Source organism: Glandiceps talaboti, chromosome 11 (assembly GCF_964340395.1).
Source record: "Glandiceps talaboti chromosome 11, keGlaTala1.1, whole genome shotgun sequence".
In the NCBI taxonomy this organism is placed as follows: Eukaryota; Metazoa; Hemichordata; class Enteropneusta; family Spengelidae; genus Glandiceps; species Glandiceps talaboti.
In genome coordinates, this window is record NC_135559.1 from 7,689,445 (window position 1) to 7,713,758 (window position 24,314).

At 34.8% G+C, this 24,314-nt stretch overlaps 1 protein-coding gene across 1 annotated transcript; it reads left to right on the top strand.

The window, feature by feature from the left end:
* The first annotated feature begins 634 nt into the window (after positions 1-634).
* Positions 635-14,670, top strand: LOC144442537 (protein phosphatase 1L-like). Its single transcript, XM_078131909.1, has 3 exons — positions 635-1,003; positions 11,928-12,096; positions 13,892-14,670. Exons 1-3 carry the CDS (start codon positions 635-637, stop codon positions 14,404-14,406), a joined length of 1,053 nt encoding a protein of 350 aa, XP_077988035.1. The 3' UTR covers positions 14,407-14,670.
* Positions 14,671-24,314: the final 9,644 nt, after the last annotated feature.

The window sequence follows — 24,314 nt, forward strand, 5'->3', positions numbered from 1 at the left end:
CTTTAATTTTATTTATTTATTTAATTATTTATTTGTCTGTATGTTTAATTTTGTTTTTTGGTAGTATCTTCACTCCGAACTATAAATATATATATATCAGATCATGGCTTGATAGATATCGAACATCTTGTACGACAAAAATCAACTAGGGAAAGTTAATGCCTAATGCTGACGAAAACCTACAATCTGCATTCATTCGACTAATAAATTCTGAAAAGCATAATGGTATTAAACAGACGGTATGAAAATAATAACGCAACACAAGCTCTGCATTATCATTATTATAGAATTAATAGTTTTTTGCACAGCACAAACCACAAATAATGGGTGTCGTAGGTTGACTTACCCCTTACAAAATTGTGACGTCATTATTTTAGTATGGTTCTTGCTTACCTTACACATAAAAATGCTGTTGAAACGTACATTTCTCATACAGTTCTTAAAATTAGTGTTCATAATTAGCATTTGCAGCAAATTTCTGTAATCACAGATTCGAAGATACAATCACATCCCCTCGAAAACCGCATAGCTACCCCCCTCAAAGGAAATGGTTAAGTCCAAAAATGGCTGTCGTGTAGTGGACTTTACAAGTTCAACCATACATAAGGCATTACGTGCAATATTGCCTGACAAAATGACTTTCCCAGCTCTACTTACTCGCTACATTCGGCAAATATGTCTTAAGTACGAGACCTGGCTACTTGTAATAGTATTTATTGTTGTATATAGTTTTATTTTTCACACCGATCGCTTCCGGTCGGTGCTCCGTGGTGCTCAGCGACAGCTGACATTCGGGTTGGTTGATGATGCTAAAGTCACCCTGGACTCTACACAGAATGATGGCGTGAAGACTCCGACGTACTGGGAATTGAGACAGGAAAATGTTGCAGTTTATGCTATTCAAGGCAGGCGACCTCGCATGGAGGACAGATATGACGTGGTACATGATAGAGAAAATACCGGACTTGCGTTGTATGGCATCTTTGATGGACACGGTGGACAGGTAAGCATTCGATGACATCATCTGTTAGTGTTAGCAAAGCAATAACACATTGATTTGATGGGGACGTGTTTGTAGGATATGGTGTGTTTGTAGGATATGGTGCATTTGCACTCGGACTTGATGATGGTAAAGTCGACGGATTTATCATCGTCACAAACTATGTGTCCTTCAAATGAGTTTGAGGAAAGTAGTCACCGTAGCAACTTGTGACCTAACAAGACTTTGGGTAAAAGTCGTGATTTTGTTGTCTTTAAAGTTTAATTTTACATGCAATTAAAATTGAATTTAAAATGTTTATTATTCTGTTCAGATAGCAAAAATAGGCATCACAGAACTGTTTACATGATTTACACATTATTAAATGTCAATATAGCTTGTCTGTTTTTTTAAAACAGAAAACTTAATGTGTTACTGATTTCTGAGTCATATGTTGATCAAAACACCAGTTATCAAATATGTGGTTGAATAACAAAGTTCATGATGTTGTATGTACATATAAGTGTGTGATGTGTGGTATGCAGTATTGGATCTACATACTGGTCATGCATGTATTAGTATCCTGGATATTTTAATTATTAAGTACTCGTAGAAAACATCAGTGATGGTCGATATCTGATCTATATATATAGTATTAATATACACACATACCGATACACACACACACACACACACACACACACACACACACACACACACACACACACACACACACACACACATCACACATATGCATATAGCACATGGACTTGTCATAGTCTTGCTATATTAAGCTATCCAAACCATACTACGAGATGGTTAGATCACCACAAATCTCTGGACTAATAGTAGTATAAATACACACACCATCCATCCTGATCTATCCCTCCCTCCCTCCCCATCCATCCATCTACAATACATACACATACATCCAACCATCCATACATACATACATACGTGGACATGCACGCACACGCACACACACACACACACACACACACACACACACATCCATACATACATACATACATACATACATACATACATACATACATACATACATACACACACACACACACACACACACATACATACATACATACATACATACATATATATATACATACATACATACATACATACATACATACATACATACATACATACATACATACATACATACATACATACATACATATATAAATTGTATGTATTATTCCTAAATACTGGGTTTGAGTTCTGACAACAGCAAGTGATAGTTATATATGCTTCAGTAAGTAAAATACAACAGGTATCTTTAAATCTACGACAAAATTATGTTCCCAAAAAATTTCAACTCAGCTTGTGCCCCTTTATATAAGTTAAAAGTGAAATAATACAAGAATAGCCATGATCAAAATACTGTGTAATATTGTATATATTTTGTTCACTTACATTGTCCAGAGCAGACAGAAAGACTTGTGTTCACATGATGACGGATGAGGCAATCAGGTTGCCATGGACACCCACAAAAAAGTACCATGTCTACATTCCTTTATATGTAATGCACAGATGTTTGTTGTAACTTAAAGTAGCAATATCTGAACTGTTATCACAGTTAGACCCACATGGATTGAAAAAGAATTCGGACATTATTGTATACAACATAGTAAAATAAACTGTAACTTGTAAGAGACTCAATCTGCAGTTACTGGGCTCTAGATCTACTACTTTCCTATAGTAAAAATGTACAAAATGTCTGAATTACAAAGTGTACAAATTTTGAAACATATACACTTAGTCTAGTAAACCCTGAGAGTCAGACTCAGTCTGCAACCACCTGGTCTTTTATAATTTCTCTTTAGAAGAGATGAACAAATGCTCGGAATTACAAAATGTATAAAATTTAGAAGTAATACTCACACCCTTAGACTCAGTCTGCAGTCATCCATAAATTCTCTTCAGGAGAGAAGTACATAAACTCTGACTCTGAGGTGTAAAAATTTAGAAACGTACTAAACCTTTAGACTCTATGCACTTGCTGGATTATCTGTAATTTCTCCTTAGAAAGGAAGTACAAAAAACTAGGAATTATGTAAATTAGGTACATGTTATGTAGTAAACCTTTAAGCGCTCACTGTCTACAGCATATGCCAGGTCTATATTTTTCTTCAGCACAGAAGTTAGACTGTAAGTGTAAGATATATTGTGTTGTTCTGCCCTCACTGGCTTCCTCTCACTACTTGATACATGTATAGATGCCACATGAGAGGGGTTGACGGATATGTGAGTGCGCCCAATCACGGTATACCTTACAAGTTACAGACTACACAGAAGTATGAAAAAATTAAAATTATAAAGTGTAAACACTTACGAAACATATACCCTAGTAAACCCGTAAACTTACATATGTAGTTGCTATGTATACTTATTCCATCAGCAAAGTAGTAATAGTAGTATGAAAACTTATAAAAATGTGAAAACCTAGAGAAAATGATTCAAAATTTGCAATGTAAAAATTTGTTGTTGTTGTGGTAACTGTCTAACCATACTGCACCATCATAACTGAATTTAGAAGTCTCAGGTAATAATCTGTATAAGGTAAATGGTTTAAATGTCTGTTTAAAATTGTGCAGACAACGTCTATTTACGGTATAAAACACAAATATGCTGAAAGTAACCGTTGACATGAGACAGTCTGGCAGTGGTAAAACTCTAGACACAGTGTATTAAAATCAGAGATAGTATCTACAAATGCATGTGGTGAATGATTCAATTGAAAAAATTGCATCACAAGTTATGAATAAACCATTTCTACTCGTGTCAGAATTTTTTTTTGGTAGACTTCATCTTTGTGAAGAGGATATAGTCAAACAATGACACATATATTTAACAAATCTCAGTTAACAATAATCTCTTTACGACAATTTTTTGAAAGCTGGACATGCTGTGTTTTGCTTTCAGTATAATTCTGATCTGGTACAAATAATAATGTCTTTTTTTAACATTCGAAACCTTCATGTTTCTCAATGGATTGTTTATAAAATAGTGACATCATGTATCGAAATGTGAATTGCTTAGCCAAAAAAATTGTTTCTGGTCAGCACACGCATCACATAAATACCCTCACACCTGTCTTTCTTTCCCCCCGTGTTTGTCCAGCACATGCAGTCTGCAGACCTGAGAAAAATAACCCTCCCTACTTCAGTGAAGACAACTGCAGAGCAAATCATGAACAAACAAATGACATCTGCCCCACATACACACTTGCTCTAAAGCAGTTAAATAAAAAGAACAGTAACTGCCATAAATAGTAGATTGATAAGTTTGTGAGAATAATTTTTTTTTTTAATTTTTAGAAAAATTGTGTCGTCACACCACTTTGGACAAAATGTCCTGACCAGAAAGAATTTTTTTTTTGCCTTATCACAGTTCTCTCTAACCCTAAGTATGTAGACAAGATAATGTACAGTGTACATGATTCACACATCATGATCTGTCACCTGATTAACTGTTTAGTATCTTTGTACTTGACCTCAATCTTCGGTGGTGTCCCCATTTGATACAAATTTAACCAGAATAATCAATTTCATGTATTAGTCACACATCAAAAATAGCCTAAATGTATTTGAGTTGATGTATGTGTGTGTGTGTGTGTGGGGGGGGGGGGGGGGGTTGTATTCTACGAAGACTTGTTAAACTGATATTAAACATGGGGGGAAAAATATCTTTGTTATAGAAGAGAGGAAAATTGCCCCTTGAAACAGTTCAAATACTTGGCATGAGATAACACTTCCAAGTTTTTGGTTCGAGTAAAAGTGTCATACTTTGTATAAATACTTTTCGTGGACCATTGGTTTTCTCACTCGAACTAAATAAAAAAAAAATGTTTTTCAGTTGCTTTCAGTTTTCTAAGTACTAATAAGACTAAAATGAATTTAAAAAATTTGATATTTTCAAATATAAATAATGTTATTTTGGACTAAAAAGGGAGATTGCTTTTACATGTTTTAGAGATTTGCAGAAAAAAAATTTCTTGTTTAAACTATTAAAAAGAGGTGCGTTTGAGAATATTTCCAGATGAAATAATTGACCCATTAATGTGAAGGTCTTCCAATTAGTAAGTAACAAGTAGAAAAAAAAGGTCACTTGGTATCAGAGGGCGATCAGAACATGTATCACATTCCTGTCATAGCTCCATAGATTAATTTATTTTTGTTGCCTGATAGTTACTCAAATCTGAAGCAATTTCAAAGTAGATTAGAAAATCACAAGACAGAGAGATGATTACAACATCAAAGAGAGGAAGTATTAGCCAGTATTTATGATGGAAATCACGTTATTAATTTCTGTTCTTTTGATCTGTATGATGGATTTTTAGACAGATTACATGCAAGATACGATTACTTCTATTTCTCCAAGGTTGAAGTTGATTAAAAAATACACAGACAGATAATTTATACCGTTAAATTGATATCACTATATTCTTACGTTTTTAATTTTCAACACTTTTGTACTGACAAATGACAAATTGTGATCTAAGACAAATTAACATATAGACTAGTAATTTATCGTTGATATCACATTTATTATTGATATCACAATGTTATGTTTTCTAATTTTCAATACTCTTTCACTGATGTATAACAGTATTTCAGTTTATGGTATAGACCAAATAACATAGAACAATAAGATGTTGTTGTATTAGGCCTAATAAAAAAAAATTGTGTAGTTCCGGTTATGCTCAATTTTAGAATAGGTGGGGTAGGTAATTTTTTTATTTTATTTTATTTTATTTTTTTTTTTTGACGTGTGAGTTTTCCATTGTTTTCCAAATGGTCTCTGTGTTGTTTATATCTTCCTATCAGATGTACAGCCATTACAGATTGGAAGAACAGTTTTATATTGTCTTTTTAAGTTGATGTCAGTTTCCACATCCACTATTTCTTCTTAGACTTCACACTTTTTGCAATTTTATTATTTGAGGGTTGGCAGTGAAAGCTAGGTGGGGTTGGGTAACCGGAACCAAACAATTATTTTTTTAGGCCTTATAATGATAATTATTATTAAAACTTTATTTCAGGAAAGAAAGAGTGCAACAATGCTCAAAACATCTCCTAGATAAACAGACAGAAGAAAGGTTACATATATAAATGCACACAAATACAGCATTATACAACAACGAGAACTTTAAAAAAGACACTGAAAAATACAGATGAGCAAGTTCAAGCATTTAAAAAATACATCAAATCTCTATACACGTTACAAAATCATTGAGGAGAGGATGGTATCAGAATTAAACACCACTAAAATGAGACCGTTATAACTATTTCTTAAACGTTTATCAAAATTATACATTAGTTTACGTCTAAACTTCCTAAATGTGGGGATTGCGTGTTGTACAAACGATGAACTAGCACTGCAATCTCGAGGATAACCCATCAGCATACGGAAAATAGCTCTAGTACACAGAAACATTGAATGGAAATATTCTGATAAATATCCTTTTATTATATCAGACTGTTCGTTAGTAATAAAGTCCATATAAATGGTTTTATTTCTTTTATCTCCATACTGTGCATTCTTTACATAAAACATATGGACTTATTGACTAGTTTGAAGAGATGTACATGTAGATCTTTTAACAATGCATATGGACAAAATATTTGGTAACATATTTTGTGACTTTTATTTGCATGTTTTGTTCATATTTTTTTATTACACTGCATTTGCAAATACCAGCAGTTGCCAGTATACACTTAGTCTAGTTCCTATATGGTATCGTCACGATTTACACCTCCACTCACAGTATGTATAGTCAAAGTCGTTACTCTAGAAGTACGAGAAGCATGAGATGCAATTTAAAATTCATCCATAGCCCCCACACTGTCATGAACATCATGTCTTTGTTAATCAATCACAGAATTCCAACCAATAACAAAGTTAGTGTTTATTGGGGCAGTTATGTAATGTCCAAATATGGTATATTTGTCAGCTCAGGATGCTACTTATACACTGGTTTAATACCTCACTCTAACAGTTGGGGTTCACTGATCGGATGAACAACTTTTTGTGCTGATTGAGGGACTTTGACTAGACGTCATGTGGTTTAGTTAGATACCACGTTGACATCCACACTAGTATACACTACATGTATGTGCACCAGTGCACTTATCCTCAATAAGAATACATCATTGTCTAGGTACAGAGGTAGAAACATGGTATTTAAGATAAAATGTCTATGATCCAAATAACTTAATGAAAGCTAGGAAATAACTCTTCTTGTTTATGCATTTATATCCACTACTTGTACACACTCTTAACTGATACTGTGGAATTTTAAGTTGAATGCCTTCCATAGGGCTAAAAAAAAGTGAGCCTTTCGATCGTTGTTCCGAAACTGGCAAACAGACAGACAGACATACATACATACATACATACATACATACATACATACATACATACATACATACATACATACATACATACATACATACATACATACATACATACATACATACATACATACATACAGGCATACAGACAGATACCCACACACACACACTCATACATACATACATACATACATACATACATACATACATACATACATACATACATACAGACAGACAGACAGACAGACAACCATACACAGACATCCACACACACTCAGACAGACAGACAGACAGACAGACAGACAGACAGACAGACAGATCAACACACACACACACACACACACACACACACTGGCAGACAGAGAGACAAAGCTACATGTACATAACTTTCCCTTTACACTTTTATTACAGAAGGTAACACTTTTATTACAGAGGGTAAAAGTGAACAGAAAATAGTAAAAATGAACTGCTACTGATGTAATAGACATTTTTAAGCCACTCAAATTCAGGGGGCATTGACCTCAGAAGTTAGAAGTGAATGAAAGTACAAGAGTTGGATGGCATATTACATATGTATTAGATTCTACACTAAGAATGGCAGCTAGATGGAAATAACAGATTAAATTACATGGTATGGTATGGTATGGTACTTGTACATGTAGATACCACAGATGGAATAACGTTCATCCCAGTTTTTCCATTTGTCCGATCCAGTTCCCATTATGACATTAGATACTAAGTGAGTAATACAAGAAGTGTAATTGCATTCCCTTGGTCTACAATCGAACAATGATTCCAATTGCATTAAATTATTGATGTCTTTTTGGCTGTAAATAATGACAAGACTTCTGTAATGTATTGAAAGACATGGACACTATGTAACTGATATGATTACTATTAACTTAGCATCAAATATCCTACTCATATATTTCCCACTATTAAAGTGGCCATATGGATGAGGATTGGGTATTTATTTTGGATTTTTAATATATAAAACAATTTTATCATGACCTCCTACTTGAAAAATCAATGTGAAATAACATAGACCAAGTCTGTGTTTGTAACTCAATACATTGCAAAAAGTTAACAAATCTGTAAAAACGTATATTATTGTACGTACAATAACAAAGATTTTGCACATTTAATATGTGTTTTGCAATTTATTGAGCTACAAACACAAACTTGGTCGATGTTATTTCACATTCAAGTAGGAAGCCATGATAAAATTGTTTTATAAATAAAAAATCCAAAATAAATACCCAATTCTCATCCATATGGCCACTTTAAATCCAAATGGGTTATTATGTAAATGAACATGCATGACTGAGATGATCACAGGAGTTATTGAAAATCAAATGATTACCATGATTATTGTATTGATGTGATAATTTACAAGTAATTAATGTAAATTTAACAAAACAGATGTTTGATAACAACTTTTGGGGGTGTGGCTACCTCAATTAGTTTTAATTGCATCTCAAGACAAACTGACAAGCTGTTGATATGAGGGCTAGGAGGTACAACAGGCTAATGATGTATCTCAACAGTGCAGTGAACAGGTTACACCCAAAAATGTATAAACTCGGTTTATGCCCCTTTAATCTTCATTGTAATGAATATAATAGACAACGTCTGTGTACGTCTGAATAAAATGGATCATATCGTCAGTGTACACGTCATGATAATAACATTTCAGACAATTTCTATTTCAGTTTTAAGACTCTCTTTAGGATATGTAAAGTACGACGCAATGACTAATGGTCAGATATAACTCACTCTGTCACTTGCTCAGAGCATACTCAACCTTAATACAAGAGGTTCTTGTAGTTCCTCTCCTTAAATGTAATGTATTATACACCTCAATGATAAAAGAGACATAGTTTGGACTCGGGCTACTAGGATTAGTAAGAATTCTCATTTGCAATGACAACCTAAGGTATGGAACTAAATACCCCATGAGATGTACTCCTGAAAGGGTTAGGTTTAAAGTTACACTAGCTGCAACCGGAATGTTTTTTGAAAATGTTTTGTTAGATATAATGATGTAGTCATAATATTAAACACCCTGAACAGTATTGAATCACCTGTTGGTAAATGTATTATTGTAGCAGTACACGTAGAATAGTGAAATAAATTAAATCCAATCGAATTGAGTTTTGGGTCCCCATTCAAAAAAAAAACGTGCTGTAGTGCAATCATGATTTCCACCTGTTACCTAGTCTAGCTGCTAGACATCGAGTGTTTTTCCAAACGAATTGAGTTTTGGGTCCGCATCCAAAAAAAACATGCTGTAGTGCAATCATGATTTCCACCTGTTACCTAGTCAAGCTGCTAGACACGAGTGTTTTTCCAAAACAATACGATAATACGTGACCACAGCTATCGATGGTGGAACACCCAAGGTTTGGGCAAAGCCCTCACTGCGAACTTCGTTTGCTTACCATATCAGAAGAAAGCCTGAACGTCTAGCAGCAAGACTACATGTTACCGTACTACTTATGGATATAACCAACATCTAATTAACATATATACAATGTCTATTTATTAGTATTTTAATAATTTCAATCAGTTAATAAATTGTTGATTGCCTGAATGATAAAATAATACTCAAATTACAGCTAGTGCAGGTTTTAAACAGAATATGAACATTGGATTCAGGGTAGGCAATTACAATTTAGCCGTTTAGTTTCTCAAATAAATAAACTTGAAACTGTCAAATTATGTGCATATGTATGCCGAAAGATTATTAATATTTTGATATACTTTATTAATTTTTTTGATTGGACAATAGTAGTCGCCTTGTTTTTGATAAATAATAAATAGATAAAAATAGATAAATAAGTAAATAAATAAATAAGGATATATACATGAGAACAGAATCATATTATTACCGTAAACTTTATCCACAAGTGTAAAATGGTGGCGAAAAATGAATTTAATAAAACAGCTGAAACTAAATTACAATAAATCTCATATTAGGAATAATGTCCTTTTCACTGTTGAAAGCTATAATAATTCAAATCAAATCTGAACATTTTTATTATTATGAAAATTACTCAGGATTTTTATGGCTGTACATATTTATGAGCCGTGATAGGTAACAAACTATGTTATACAAGGAAATATCTAAGTGTCTATTTGATACATTTCAGGAGATTTATCGGCCATATGTAGATTTAGTGTCTAGGACTTCATGATTTATTACAACTACATGTATGTGTATTTCATGCCCAGCATTTAAATGTACCACATAATAAACCCATGCCGTAGACTTTGCTTCAGACTTATGCCCAGTTTTTACTATTCAATGAAGGAATCTCACCTGCTCTTTCAATATTCCCTCTGTGCCAGCAATTGCTTCAAGCCTTGTAAAAATGTAACACCAACATGTTGTAGTATGACTCAAGAAATTTGGGGTGGGGGTAGGGGGTGGGGTTATCATTAGCTAACTGTAAACTGAAATGAGCTGGCAGAGTTTGGAGGCTAAAAATTAACAAATAAATTCAATTTGTAAACATTTTTTGAAATTTTATTATAGTATCTATATTTTTAACTGTGTTTTCTAGATTTGAACAGGTAGCTTCAGTTACTTTAATGTATGTCATGTCAACTTTTTGGATAAATGTGACAAATGTTCAAATATATCGTCACATGATTCGTCATGTATGTCTAATTTTACTACTCTTTACTATCTCACATCACGTCTTCAGATGAAGTGTAAGGGGACACCCTAGATCTTGCTAATAGTAGCAATAATGTTGGACACTTGATAGGCGTACCTTAGGTTTAGGTTAATGGGGCCATAGCAAATAATCAGAGGATATAGAGAAGGTAATCAGTGACAAGGGAATGTTGATAGTCTCAGAATATGCCATTGATGGTTATGATGATGGTGATGGTGATGGTGGTGATGATGATGGTAATGGTGATGGTGATGGTGGTAGTGGTGATGATGGTGGTGGTGGTAGTGGTGGTGGTGGTGGTGGTGATAATGATGGTGGGGGTGGTGGTGATGATGATGGTGGGGTGGTGGTGGTGGTGGTGGTGGTGGTGGTAGTGATGTTGATGATGATGACGACGTCTACGATGACGACGATGATGATGATGATACGATGATGATGATTTCAAAATGTTTTTGACTTTGACTTTATGAGTAGTTGTGTTCATTAGAGTCCCGGAACAATCGAGTTCTATACGTATTAAAATCATTTCCACCGTATGGTCAAATGAATTTCTCTAGCACAGAATTCTGTTTTTATCACCAACAGCGATAGTTTATGCTATTGGAGCATCGATATAAACATGATGACGTTACCACATCCTCACCTGACATACATTCAAACTGGAGGTTGAGTTTGTAGGAAACTGAATGAAGTGACCAATTACAACCTGCTGTCAGTATGTGATGGATTACTACTGACTTGTACTGTTCACCCTTTCCCAAGCAGGAGATTTAACTAGATTTTCAATAAAATTTGTCCATTTGACTAGACTTTAGAAAGAGAGCATAGAGAATGACTACATGTATAGTAACTAGACTATAAACAATCATTCATAATTTGTTTTTGTTACAGTTTGCTGCAGATTTTACAGAAAAGATTCTAGCAAGCTCTGTACTTGCGAGGGAGATGGAAAACTCAATGAATGGGAACAACAACAATCATTCGCAAATTTTGACAGAAGAAATACTTTCAACAGATAAACAACTCTTAACTGTTGCCAAATCTAGTAATGATGTTGCAGGTAAGGATTTCATCATTGTTATGTATAATCTATAAGTTATTATGTGTCATGCCAGTTGCGAATCACTTCACCATTGTGCCGTTATAAGTCTGTGTAGGGGATATGATATTTGTACAGTGATATTATGACAACATTAATTGTTGAAGGCATTTTTTAAAAATGTATTATTATACAGATATTGCCTGGCTATGAGGGCATTAGTAGATGTATGTTACCCCAAGGGCTGTTTATGAAGTAATTATTTTCTATGGCTGAAAGCTGCGGAAAAGAGTTGCTACATAACAACACGAGGGGTAATATGAGGTCTACTAGTGCCCGAATAAGGCCAGGCAATAAGTCTTTTATAACAAATCACTTTCTCAGAAACATACCCTTTCCATAGTCAAAGCAAATCCCAATAAGACTTCTGTGATACATGGATATTGACCTAGGGAAAATAGAAAGCAAATAGTGCCCTTATATGCAAATAAAGGTTACTATGTATTAACAGTCCATACCATGTGATACGATCTAAGCCAATCACTGAAGGCTATATAAACATGGTGTGTTATAACATTAATATAAGGTGTTATTTATTCCATACAGTCATATGTACATGTATATATGTTATAGCATGTGTGCATCTGTTTGTTCATTAAGACCGTTATGCCATGCATTTGTGCATCCATTTGTTTGGCCATCCATCATGACTCATGTGCCATACATGTGTGCATCTGTTTGTCTGTTCATCCGTTCGGACCCATATGCCATGCATATGTGTACATCCGCTTATCTGTTTGTCAATTAATCACGACCCATTTGTCAGTATTGTTGTTGTTTTTGTAGACTTTTAAAAAAATATATATATTTCGATAAATGTTTCAAACCCTGACCAAATTTCACTGGAGGACAGCCACATCTGAAAAAAAAAGTATTTAATACCAGTTCGTACAATTCAATCACTTCTAAACATTTAGAGTCAACTTTTATCACTATTATATTTAAGTGTCTAGACACATGATTGTTTTGTTCAAGATAGTCAACTTTACCCTAACTTAAACTGTAACCTTTAAATCAAAATGTCAGAGATGACAAACTATTTCTTCGCATACCTTATGTTGTATATATATAAAAGTACAGTGATCATTTCTTTCAATGTCGTATAATATTTGATTACATGAAACATATGGATATGTACACAATTAAATATCATTTCCCAATGTTTTTAGTCATTCAGCTGAGGAAAATACGAGTGACCTAAGGGGCCTTGTCACTATGAGTCGCTAGACTTGTAGTAACAAATCCTTAGGTAACAAGTATTTGCCAATTGAATGCAATAAAATATATGGGAATAATATAATTATACATCCTTAAGCATAATATTTGAAAAAGTGGGAAAATTAATGGCAATTTGCATCATCTTGACTCATATTCCACAAAACCAGTGACTTAGGCATGGGTTTTCATAGAATGACCAGGGTAAACATATCCATATTTTCTGTTCAAAGACAATATTTTGGCTTGAGTGTGGTATAAATGATTTCATCATACATATGTACGTTGTACTTGTATCAGATATTTCCAAAATAACAGCCATATCAATTGTTAAAGGGCAAACTGAGTTTATACAGGGGGGGGGGGGGAGTTAATTTAGAGTGTAAGAAATGTTGTGTTGCTTGACAATCACAGGCCTGTGAAAGGGGTTGATCGATGTGTGAAAACTATTTGAAAATTAAGCATGGCTGTTTTTTTCTAAATTTGTAACAGATCTTGCATTGTATTCACAACGTACTTACTATTTGTTTTTACTTTGTAGGAACGACGTGTCTTTTTGCCATCCATGATGAAGAACAAAGACTACTTACAGTTGCCAACGTGGGTGATTCCAGAGGTGTTCTCTGTGATCATACAGGTAAAGCTATCCCGCTGTCATACGACCACAAACCACAGCAGTTGAGAGAAAGAAAAAGAATAAAGAAAGCAGGGGGCTTCATCAGTTATAACGGAGTATGGAGAGTTGCCGGTATCTTGGCAACCTCAAGAGCTTTAGGAGACTATCCGTTAAAAGATAAAAACCTACTCATAGCCAATCCAGACATTCTTAGTTTTGACCTTAATGAAGTTGAACCAAAGTTTCTTATCCTCGCAACGGATGGGCTTTGGGATGCCTTCAGTAATGAGGAAGCTGTGGAATTTATCAAGGAAAGGTTACATGAACCTCACTTTGGTGCTAAGAGTTTGGTTCTTCAGGCATATTATAGAGGCTCCCCTGATAATATTACTGTTATGGTGGTCAATTTTCAACTCACAGAAGCCAAAAAAACGAAGTGAGAAAGTAGGATTGATATTTGTTGATTTTAAACTTATAGAACGCAAGAAAACATAACAAGAATAGAAGATCGCCTGGTACATTTAGATAATGTTTGTCAATTTTCAACTCACAGAAACCAAGGAAAAGAAGTGAGACCATAGGATTGTCAGATACATAATGGAGATATTTGTTGATTTTTAACTTATAGAAAGCAAGAAAACATAACAAAACAGAAGATGGTATGTTTAATGTAAAGTTTCAACTCATAGGTACTAAGGGAACAAAATAAGGATGTACAAATAGGATTGTATATCATGATAAAATTTATCAATTCTCAAATCTATCAAACCGAGAAAACCAAATGAGAATAGAAGATTGTCGTTATATTATGATAATATTTGTTAATTTTAAACTTAAAGAAATCAAAGCATGAAGAGAGCAGATCACCTGGTATATTTAGATAATGTATGGTAATTTTCAACCACCGAAATCAACAAATCAAAAATTAGAACAGACTCTTTCCTGATATAGTATATTATAGAGTGTATTCCATTAGGCCACTTAGGGAGCCCCAAGGCACCTCAAGTTGCATTTAAATGCTACATGACGTCACACTCTCCTCACAGAGCACGGCTTGAGGATCAACATGACCTGACCTGACCTACGATGGGGACGACATGCAATGCTTTTATCAATTGCAAAAGAAATTATTATATACAAGCCTTATGCATATTTTGTGAGAAAATCATTTCCCACTTCAAAAGAGTCTGAAATATTTTGGAAAGACGGACCAATTTCAATTATTTATCTTGAATCACATATGTATGTGTAGCTTGTGTTCCATGAGGTACATGTACCCCAAATGTGTTCAGTTTTCACACTACCCAAAGCTCCCCAAGTGACGTCATTTGCTCTGAACCGAGACTCCCCAGGTGGCATAATCAAATACACTCCAGATAATGATTGTGATTTTGAAATCAAAGAAATGAAGAACAAAACAGAAGATCATGTGTCACAACTTACATGTAATGATATTTGCCAAGTATGATATCAAAAAGACTAAGACAACAAAGTTGACAGATTACAACATTGTGATATTAATGGATATCAGTTTTTAATGAAAGTCAAAGAAACGAAATGAGAACACATTTTACCATGTTATGTCCATACAGATGGGTATTTATAGACTCAAAGTCAATTAAATGTTAGAGCACATGTTGTCTGCATTGCAGTATATTTGCTACTGTTACCATGGCAATTTGTGTGTAGGTTACACTTTGTCGTGTCAGCATAATAAGGTCGTAACTGACATACAATTTTTGTCAGTCGCTGATACGACACTTTACAGTTCATTTTTTAGGGTAAGGTGAGAATCTTTCGACTTGCATGCAAATAGCGACAAATAACACAGATGGTCTACATGTAATGTGTAAACATTTACGGTGTTATCAATTGTAGCTATTGTAAAATCTTTTACCATACCAAACAACTTTGTATCATCAGCAATGCAAGTCACATACTCTTTCATTTCACAACAACTAGAATCTAGGAACCCTAGTAACACAGTTCTCATATTGCCATGGTTACTGAACATATTGATAGAGCTGGATATATACTGCTGTGGCACCCCTGGTTTCAACAAGCTAAACTACTATTTTTGGGACATGTAGTTGAATACATAATGGGGGGACAGTGGTGCATTGGTGATGCCAATGTATATACACTGTAATCAAAGTGTAAACACTGGAACAGTGGAAGTATTGTTGTCCAATCATGCATAGTTCAAGTTGACCAACATGTGACTACTTTAATTTTATATGACCATATATGGTAGTGTGGTGTCAAAGCTGCCATTGTTGTCCAATCATGCATAGTTTGACCAACATGTGACTACTTTAATTTTATATGACCATAAATGGTAGTGTGGTGTCAAAGCTACCATTGTTGTCCAATCATGCATAGTTTGACCAACATTTGACTTTCGTAATTTGTATATGACCATATATGGTAGTGTGGTGTGTACCCAAATAAGACCTTGAATGGGTTTTCCATCCCATAGCCCTCAGACGTGTTTGGTCGTCTGAGCATAGACTGAACCATTCTATTGTGATTGTAACCATATCAACGTCAATTGATAGATTAATATCAATGTGTCACAGTTTAAAGTATTCTTAACAAGAAGAGGAATATTATTAGCGATAGGAGAACACCTGAAGAAGTCACAATATCGGTCTGACATGACAAACTTGACTAAGAAAAGATGAACTGTGTCATAGCAGGTAGAGGGAAGTGATTACATGTATCATCCACTCAAGGAAACCCAACCTAAATCAGGATGTAGGCATTGATATCCAAGTGCAGTAACAGTACCTCTCTCACTTGTTTCAAATCTTACTGTTAGACAGGTGATAGCAGTATGTTGTAGTAGTAGTACACCCCTGACAATGCTGATTAGACATCAGTGAAAGTTTAGGATGTGTTTTCTGAAATGTTTTCATTCTGTGATTAGAAATAGTCATTTAGCACTACGATGTATGAACCGAGAGTCCATCTTACAGCTGTTCTTGCAAAAAGGACGTTACTTTGCAACAAAATAAATGCATCAAACAATACAAAACTAGATTTATTATGTCACACTGTCCATAGTTTAAGTTAACTTTAGGATGTTTGCAGTGTAGTTGCCTTGAAACTATGGCTGACCAAAGAATTACGTGGTGTGAACATTACCTTCCTGTCCAGACCTGGACAAGTTTTATTCCAGTTTTATCCCAGTTTAGAGGATTGACTGAGACTTATATAACAGCTTCTTAGAAGCACATGTCGGATTAGGATTAACATATGCTTAAGAAAAATAGTTATACGAAAAGTTGATCTTCAAATGAATCATGCTAGATAATTCTAATAGCACTACTGATAAGGCAGTAGTAATTCAAGACAATGGGAATCAAATTTAGGGTTAAACCTACCCTAGCTGCAACTGGAGCATTTTCTCATCAAATAACAAGATGTATTCACTAAAAATTGGTCAATTACTTACATTGTATCTGTTAATTAGTGGTCAATATTACCTGTAGGCATTGTACTGGCAAATTTAAATTTTGAACAAAAGCTTCATTTTGAATCTGTCGCCATGTTAAAACTGTACTAGTTGTAACTGGAGTATCATTTTTTGATCAGGTATGTCGACAATTTAGTGGGCAGGATGTTTTTTAATGTCACACACAAGGTTTTTTGTCATGAGTTACATTAACAGAATACAGACACTGATAATGCAAGCATATAAAATAATATATTGTATCTCACTGTGAACACAAATCAGTCCCACTGTCGGATGAGACAATGAAGATTCAAACACAACGCTGTGTATTTGTGTTCACAGTGAGATAAAATATAACATTTTATGTGGATTCATGCTTTCTGCATCTGTATTTTTGGTCAGGTAATTAATTCATAACAAAAATCCTTGCGTGAGTCATAAAAAATGTGCTGCCTAATTGAAACTCTAAAGTCTGTCTCATTTGGTAGTATCTGCCATTTGATTCATAATTTTAAGTTTGACATTGAAGTGTGGTGGTGAACTTAACAACAGCCCAGCTCCTGTGGAATTACACATGACATAGTTTCAAACTCTTGTCTGTAAACATTACAAAACATATCCACATCGGAAGGTGCACAGCGGACAACACTTGAGGTTCAAAAGAGTGTCAGGAGAGCAAATAAAATATAGACATTATAACCATTCGAAGAAAAATTTTAAGAAGATTGTCCAACATTTTTAATGAAAGTATAATGAAGAGAAATTTTGTACATTAGATTTAATGAGTAAAAGCATAATTATTTACTGTGTACTTGCCCATGATAGGGTCACAAATTATGTGTGCCAAGTTAGTGTTATTATTATTGTTCATTAAAATAAAAATTTATTTATATACCACAGATCATAAGTTACTTAAGAAAAACTATTGAAACTTAGCTCTCCAATCATATGTAGTTTGACTATCATGTGACTTCCTTAATTTGTATATCACCATATATGGTAGTATGATTTCAAAATTTGCTTTGTTGTCCAATCATGCATAGTGTGAATATCACGTGACTTCGTTAATTTGTATATCACCATATATGGTAATGTGGTGTGAAAGCTGCATACTGTGTGACTTAATTGACTTGTATATAACCATATATGGTAGTGTGGTGTCAATCGTGCTGTAAAAGTGTTAAAGATGTGCCATTTTATTGTAGAAGCTGTAAGTCATGAATTGATGTGCAATGAAAATATGGATGTCTTTTAGTGAAATATTTTATTATATATGCAAATCTTTCTAAAAGATAACCTCAAGAGATACTTTTATCCTGTGATATTTAATGCTTTGTATGTTTTTTTTTTACCAGATGGGCAGAATTTATGTTCAGCGTTTTTATAGTACCAAGCCTTTTAGTAGTAGTACATAGTTTACTGTAAATTACTTACATGATGAAAACACATACATATTGACGGGTTTGCTTTTAGTATTCTTATAAGCTGAACCAAAAGAACCGAATTGTTGATTTGTAGTGTCCGACAATTAGCCATGTTGCAGTGCCTATGTTCCTTCATGCTAGTTTGAGGAACCTATTATTAACTAAAAGTACTCACACAAATCAAAATCGTTTCTTGTATATTGTACTGAAATTTTTCTGTTTAATTTCATATATCTAATTACTTTCTAAACATAGAACTTCCATGACAATTGAAAATAAAGCTTATTGTTCCTGTCAACTCCATTGTTTTCTTTGAATTAGAAATATTAGAGACATAACAGTTTCAGTCTTTTATTTGAATCCATAGAGAACATGCTTTCATTATTTAGGTTTTATGAAATAGGTTTCATTTTATGTTTGCCATTTTGTGTAATAAGTCTTTGTACAGATATATTTTAAGGAATTGTAATGTATTTTACAATTCATGTAGATTTAGACTGTAAGGTACGTCATGTTGTTCTGTCCTCACCTGCCTCGTGGGAGGGGTTGACCGATGTGTCAGGGTGCCCCATCACGACATACTTTACAGACTAATGTAGATTTTAACCAGACATTCTCAATGCAACTTTTTTGTCTTGTGTTGTTTCGTGCTACTTGTTGTTCACAGTATGGATTCAAATTCATGGGAAAATTTGACAGCAAACTTCTGAGTCATTTATACTACAGTAGCATTCAAGGTTTCGGTGTACTGAGATAGACACAAGCTATACCCCTTGTTGTTCCATATGGTAGATTACACAAGTGGGGTGATAGTGGTTCCTCTATTGTGTGAATCAAATCACCCTGTAATGAACTTAGTGTAAACATTGGAAATTTCAAAATTGTAAGGTTATGGAAGTCGTCAAAAACATCGCCTTACTGTGAGTATGATTTAAACCAATGTCCATCAATAGCTTACTGAGCCAAAAGCCACTGTCTTGTTAATGTGTACTTTGTTACTGCAATCCAGTTATTTCCATATTGACCAAACCCACCTAAGAGGTCTTTTTCATGGTCTAAAAAGAATTTTAACGTTTATTTTATTTTTACAATTCAGTTAATTTAAAACCCGAAGAAAACCTATGTGTGGGCAAAATGTTTGCTTCAATAGAGGGTTTTTGATACATATGCTTTTAGCAAAACCAATTAGTTTATTTCAAGTTTATGTCTCCAATTTGATGCACAGTCCCGCCCCCCCTTTTTTTATAGGGTGAGTGACTGCAGTTGTTAATGTAGTATGCTCCTCTGAAATAAACTATTGAAACTTCTGTTACTTTTTCAATAAAACAAACCTTTCTCATTTCAAATCAAGGAAAAAAGTGAGGGGTCGCCATATGTATATTAATATCATTTTATTTGTTGTACTTAAATAATAAGTATATTGGAATTTTTTGCTTATGTAGCTGACAGATTACCTTTTGAACCATTTACAAATCAAGTTTATGATTATCTTCTTGTTGTACTATGTATACTGCCATCAGACAATACTTGATGTCATGTTTAAACTGAATAAAAAAAAAGTAATAGTGAAATTAATATGCTCATTGAAGTCTGTGTTTTGTGTGTTACTTTCAGTCTGTCTGTTAGGAGCTGTTCAGTTGTTAGCAGTGATTCTAATACCCGATTGCACCAACATAAACATCTTCCTTTATATGTATTTAAATCAGAAAATGCAACTATTCAAAAGTGTGAAAAAACAGAGTAGAGTCACTATATATATATATATATATATATATAGAGTTTCATTCTTCACCATGGAGAGCTATCATACATAAAAATGAAAGAAGTCGACTGACTGACTGACTGATTGATGATGATATTCAACGATACATATACAGTCTGATAAACTAATTATAAGCCTGTCTTCTGATAGTATTTCCGCTAGATCCTTGGGTTACACATGTAAGTTCACCACTACTGGTGACTACTATCGCATACAGCGCAAAAGCGCTCCTGAAGAGTGTAGCCGAAAGACTTTGTCAGATGACCGTTCCTTCATTCTTCGGATTGTTTCGGCAACATTCGGAATCGCAGATCACTGTCCTCGCCGGTCTTCCATCGCAGTCCACTCCAGGCTGCATGGGTCGTCTTGCGTGCACAATATCCATCTACCCACTTGATTTGTTACTCCACAACGGCTTTTGTCGGTACTTCAATTGATCGAAAGCTCCATAATTGTGTAGGTTACAAATCTGGTCAACAGAAAGGTTAATTAATTGGTTGATATTTAGCACAAACCTGTTTCAAAATCTGGAAATTCCACAAATTTGACATAATCTGTTAAACTGAGTCCTTCTTTCTCACCACGACCTTCAGGAGTGTCATAGTTAAATAGTTGATACAAAATACCCTTCATCCAGAGTGTACCTTGAATTTGTAATTAAAAAAACTAACAGCAAGTCAGAACAAGGAAACATGAAAGGCTTGTTCTATTGTTCAAGTATGCCACTGCTAATGAGTAGCCTACAAATATATGTAGCGCCACCAACGACTGCATCTACAAATATATACTAGTAATTATTGTTGACAACGATTTCGAGTTTCTTGTCTGTTTTTTGACAGTGTGTACGTGTATGTATGCATGTATGTGATAGATTATGGGATATCGCAGCATTTACCACATGTAATTATTAAAATCGCTGTGATGATATGGTATGCGTACACTGTGCTTGCAAAGTTCAATAAGTGTTCAGGGTGTCACGTGACAGTGGAGCTGTGGAAAGTGTACGATATACCATTGTAATTATAACTCTCTGTATGTAATTTTATGAAGTCCTGTTTGTTGATGAAGTAATGAAACAAATTAAGCAAGTCGGTACTCGATTCTGGCTCCGTACCTTTATAAAATTTAGGGAAGGGACAATATAAGAATCGAGTCCCGACTTGCCCTGTTTGCAAGCGGGACTAAAATATATACAGTATACTAAACACGTACGTATACCTGTTTTGGGGTATGACATGAGCCACATATCGTCACCCCGCAATTCCATATTTTGAATTTGTATTAACGTTTCTTCAAATACAGATTTTGGGAACCTAATACCATCAGTAACAGGTTCTTTGTCGTGAAGAGGCATAAGACATTCCTTTAGAGCAGCCATAGTTTGACTGTTACAGTAGCCCTATACTTAGTCTTGCTGCTAGACGTTCGGGCTTTCTTCCGATACAATTAGCGAACGAAGTTCGCAGTGAGGGCTTGCCCGAACGTCGAGCAAATGTCGTGTTCAGACTTCACATTCCATTGAGATGACATATGGCCGTGGGTTGGACCATGCATGCATATATAAATGTTAATATATTCAATAACCCACGACCTCTATACTGCTAATGCTCTTTAATACTAATGTCCAATATCACGTGATGATAACAAATTACTAACTATTATGTCTTATCAGTTTATCATGTGGTAATTGTGAGTTTGATGAGTGTGTTGACGTTGTCATTCACACATTTCAGTTAAGGCATTGGTGGTTATTTTTACAAGCCCCTCCTTAAGCTGAATATGCATTAAAAATTAGCTATTGTCCCCTGTTTGTGCTTGTCGCTAATGCGGTTCTCTGATTGGCAGTTATTTATATCCCTGAACTGCAAGATGACATTTGCTAGACCTCAGATGTTCCATCCTCGATAGCGATGTTTGGTCGTGTGTCGTAAATTGTTTCGGAAGAACATCTAAGGTCTAGCAGATAGACTACCCTATACTAGTACTAAAGGTTGAATGTTATAATCAGTACAGACTGACTCGTTTTAATATGTTACTAGGTGTATATATAGCGTCTGTGGTTGTACGCGTGTATTATCCTTTGGTGTTATATAAGTTAAGGGACTGGTCACTGACTTGGGGCGGGGGAGGGGGGTTCCTGCGTTTTAAAACATCTTTGTTATAGTAAATACATAGTATTAAAATAAAAGTACAATGTCAGCAAATTTAAAAAAAACTATTTTTACTCACTACATACTAGCTTTATATTCAAAGCACTACATACGACTACATATTGATTTGAAATTGATTGTGTGGTTTGAAGCAATTTTCAATTTTGGCCAATTGAGTTAGAAGGGGGCCGGTTGTGGGGGGGGGGGGTCTGAGACACAAGTATAAGAATTTAACTATGTAACTACATTGAACTATTGATAATAGAATCACAGTTAAAGGACTGTTTATCTGATGTGCAATGGGAGGGGTGGGAGCTTGAGAGGGGGTAATGTGCTATAGCATTTTAGATAAACATGTGTACATCTGAATTTAAGTTTATGTTTTACCCGTATTTATTTATTTTACGTTATGCAATATTGAATTAGTTTAAATTGGTACATGTAGGTACAAGTAGTTGTTTGTTTGTTTTGTTTTATTTGTTTGTTTGTTTGTTTGTTTGTTTGTTTGTTGGTTGGTTGGCCCGTTGGTTTATGTGTGTGTGTGTGTGTGTGTGTGTGTGTGTGTGTGTGTGTGTGTGTGTGTGTGTGTGTGTGTGTGTGTGTGTGTGTGTGTGTGTGTAATTACACAGTCACAGGTTATATAACGCACAAGCATTTGAAGTTTTTCGCATTGAGCTTCAATCCGGTTTGGACAGCGGTCTGACAATTCCATTCTGATGAGCATCGTTGACCAAGACATGTATATTAAAGTCATTCCACCTAGCAAGCCGATGAAGATTTTTGGTCACATGTGTAAGAAGAGTTTTTACGCGGGTGAAAATACGTATGCAAAATGTCGATTAAAAGTAAACTCTTGATGTATGCCTCTGAGAAGATGTGAAACATTGTCACCATGAGGTACGTGTTTCATAGTGAAATTGGTGGTATGATAGGCAAGAGTGTCCCAATTCAGAGACGCTCGTGTCACTGTCGAAATGAATTGAATTTGTTCTCCCATCACAATCGAACCACAATACCTCCCACCCCACAGCCCCCTCATTCAATTATTTCAAATCAAGATGACCTACAACTGCCAATTTAAACAACAGAGTGATCCCCATATTAATCCAGGAGTATAACCCCCTCCCGGGTTGTAGAAACTGACCAGTCCCTTAAAACGCCAAAGTCCGGTGTAGCAGTCAGTTTGTTTGTTTGTTTGTTTTGGTGTTTTTGTTTATTTATTTGTTTGTTTGTTTGTTGGTTGGTTGGTTGGTTGGTTGGTTGGTTGGTTGGTTGGTTGGTTGGTTGGTTGGTTGGTTGGAGTAATGAGTCTGCCTAGTCATCAAATGCCTTAATCCTTGACCTAGTTCAGGGTATGCGTCTAGTACATTGTGCGGGACCAGTAGCTTAGAGAGAGGCCATTGAAACCGCGCCCTCTATATGTAGTTCATTTCTTTAGAGACTAAATGTGTTAGATAAAATGACATGCATTTCTTCAAAGTTCAACATATTACCTGTATATATTGTACACCGACTGTAGTGACTTGTAAGCCCGTTGGGCTGGGTAATTCCTTGT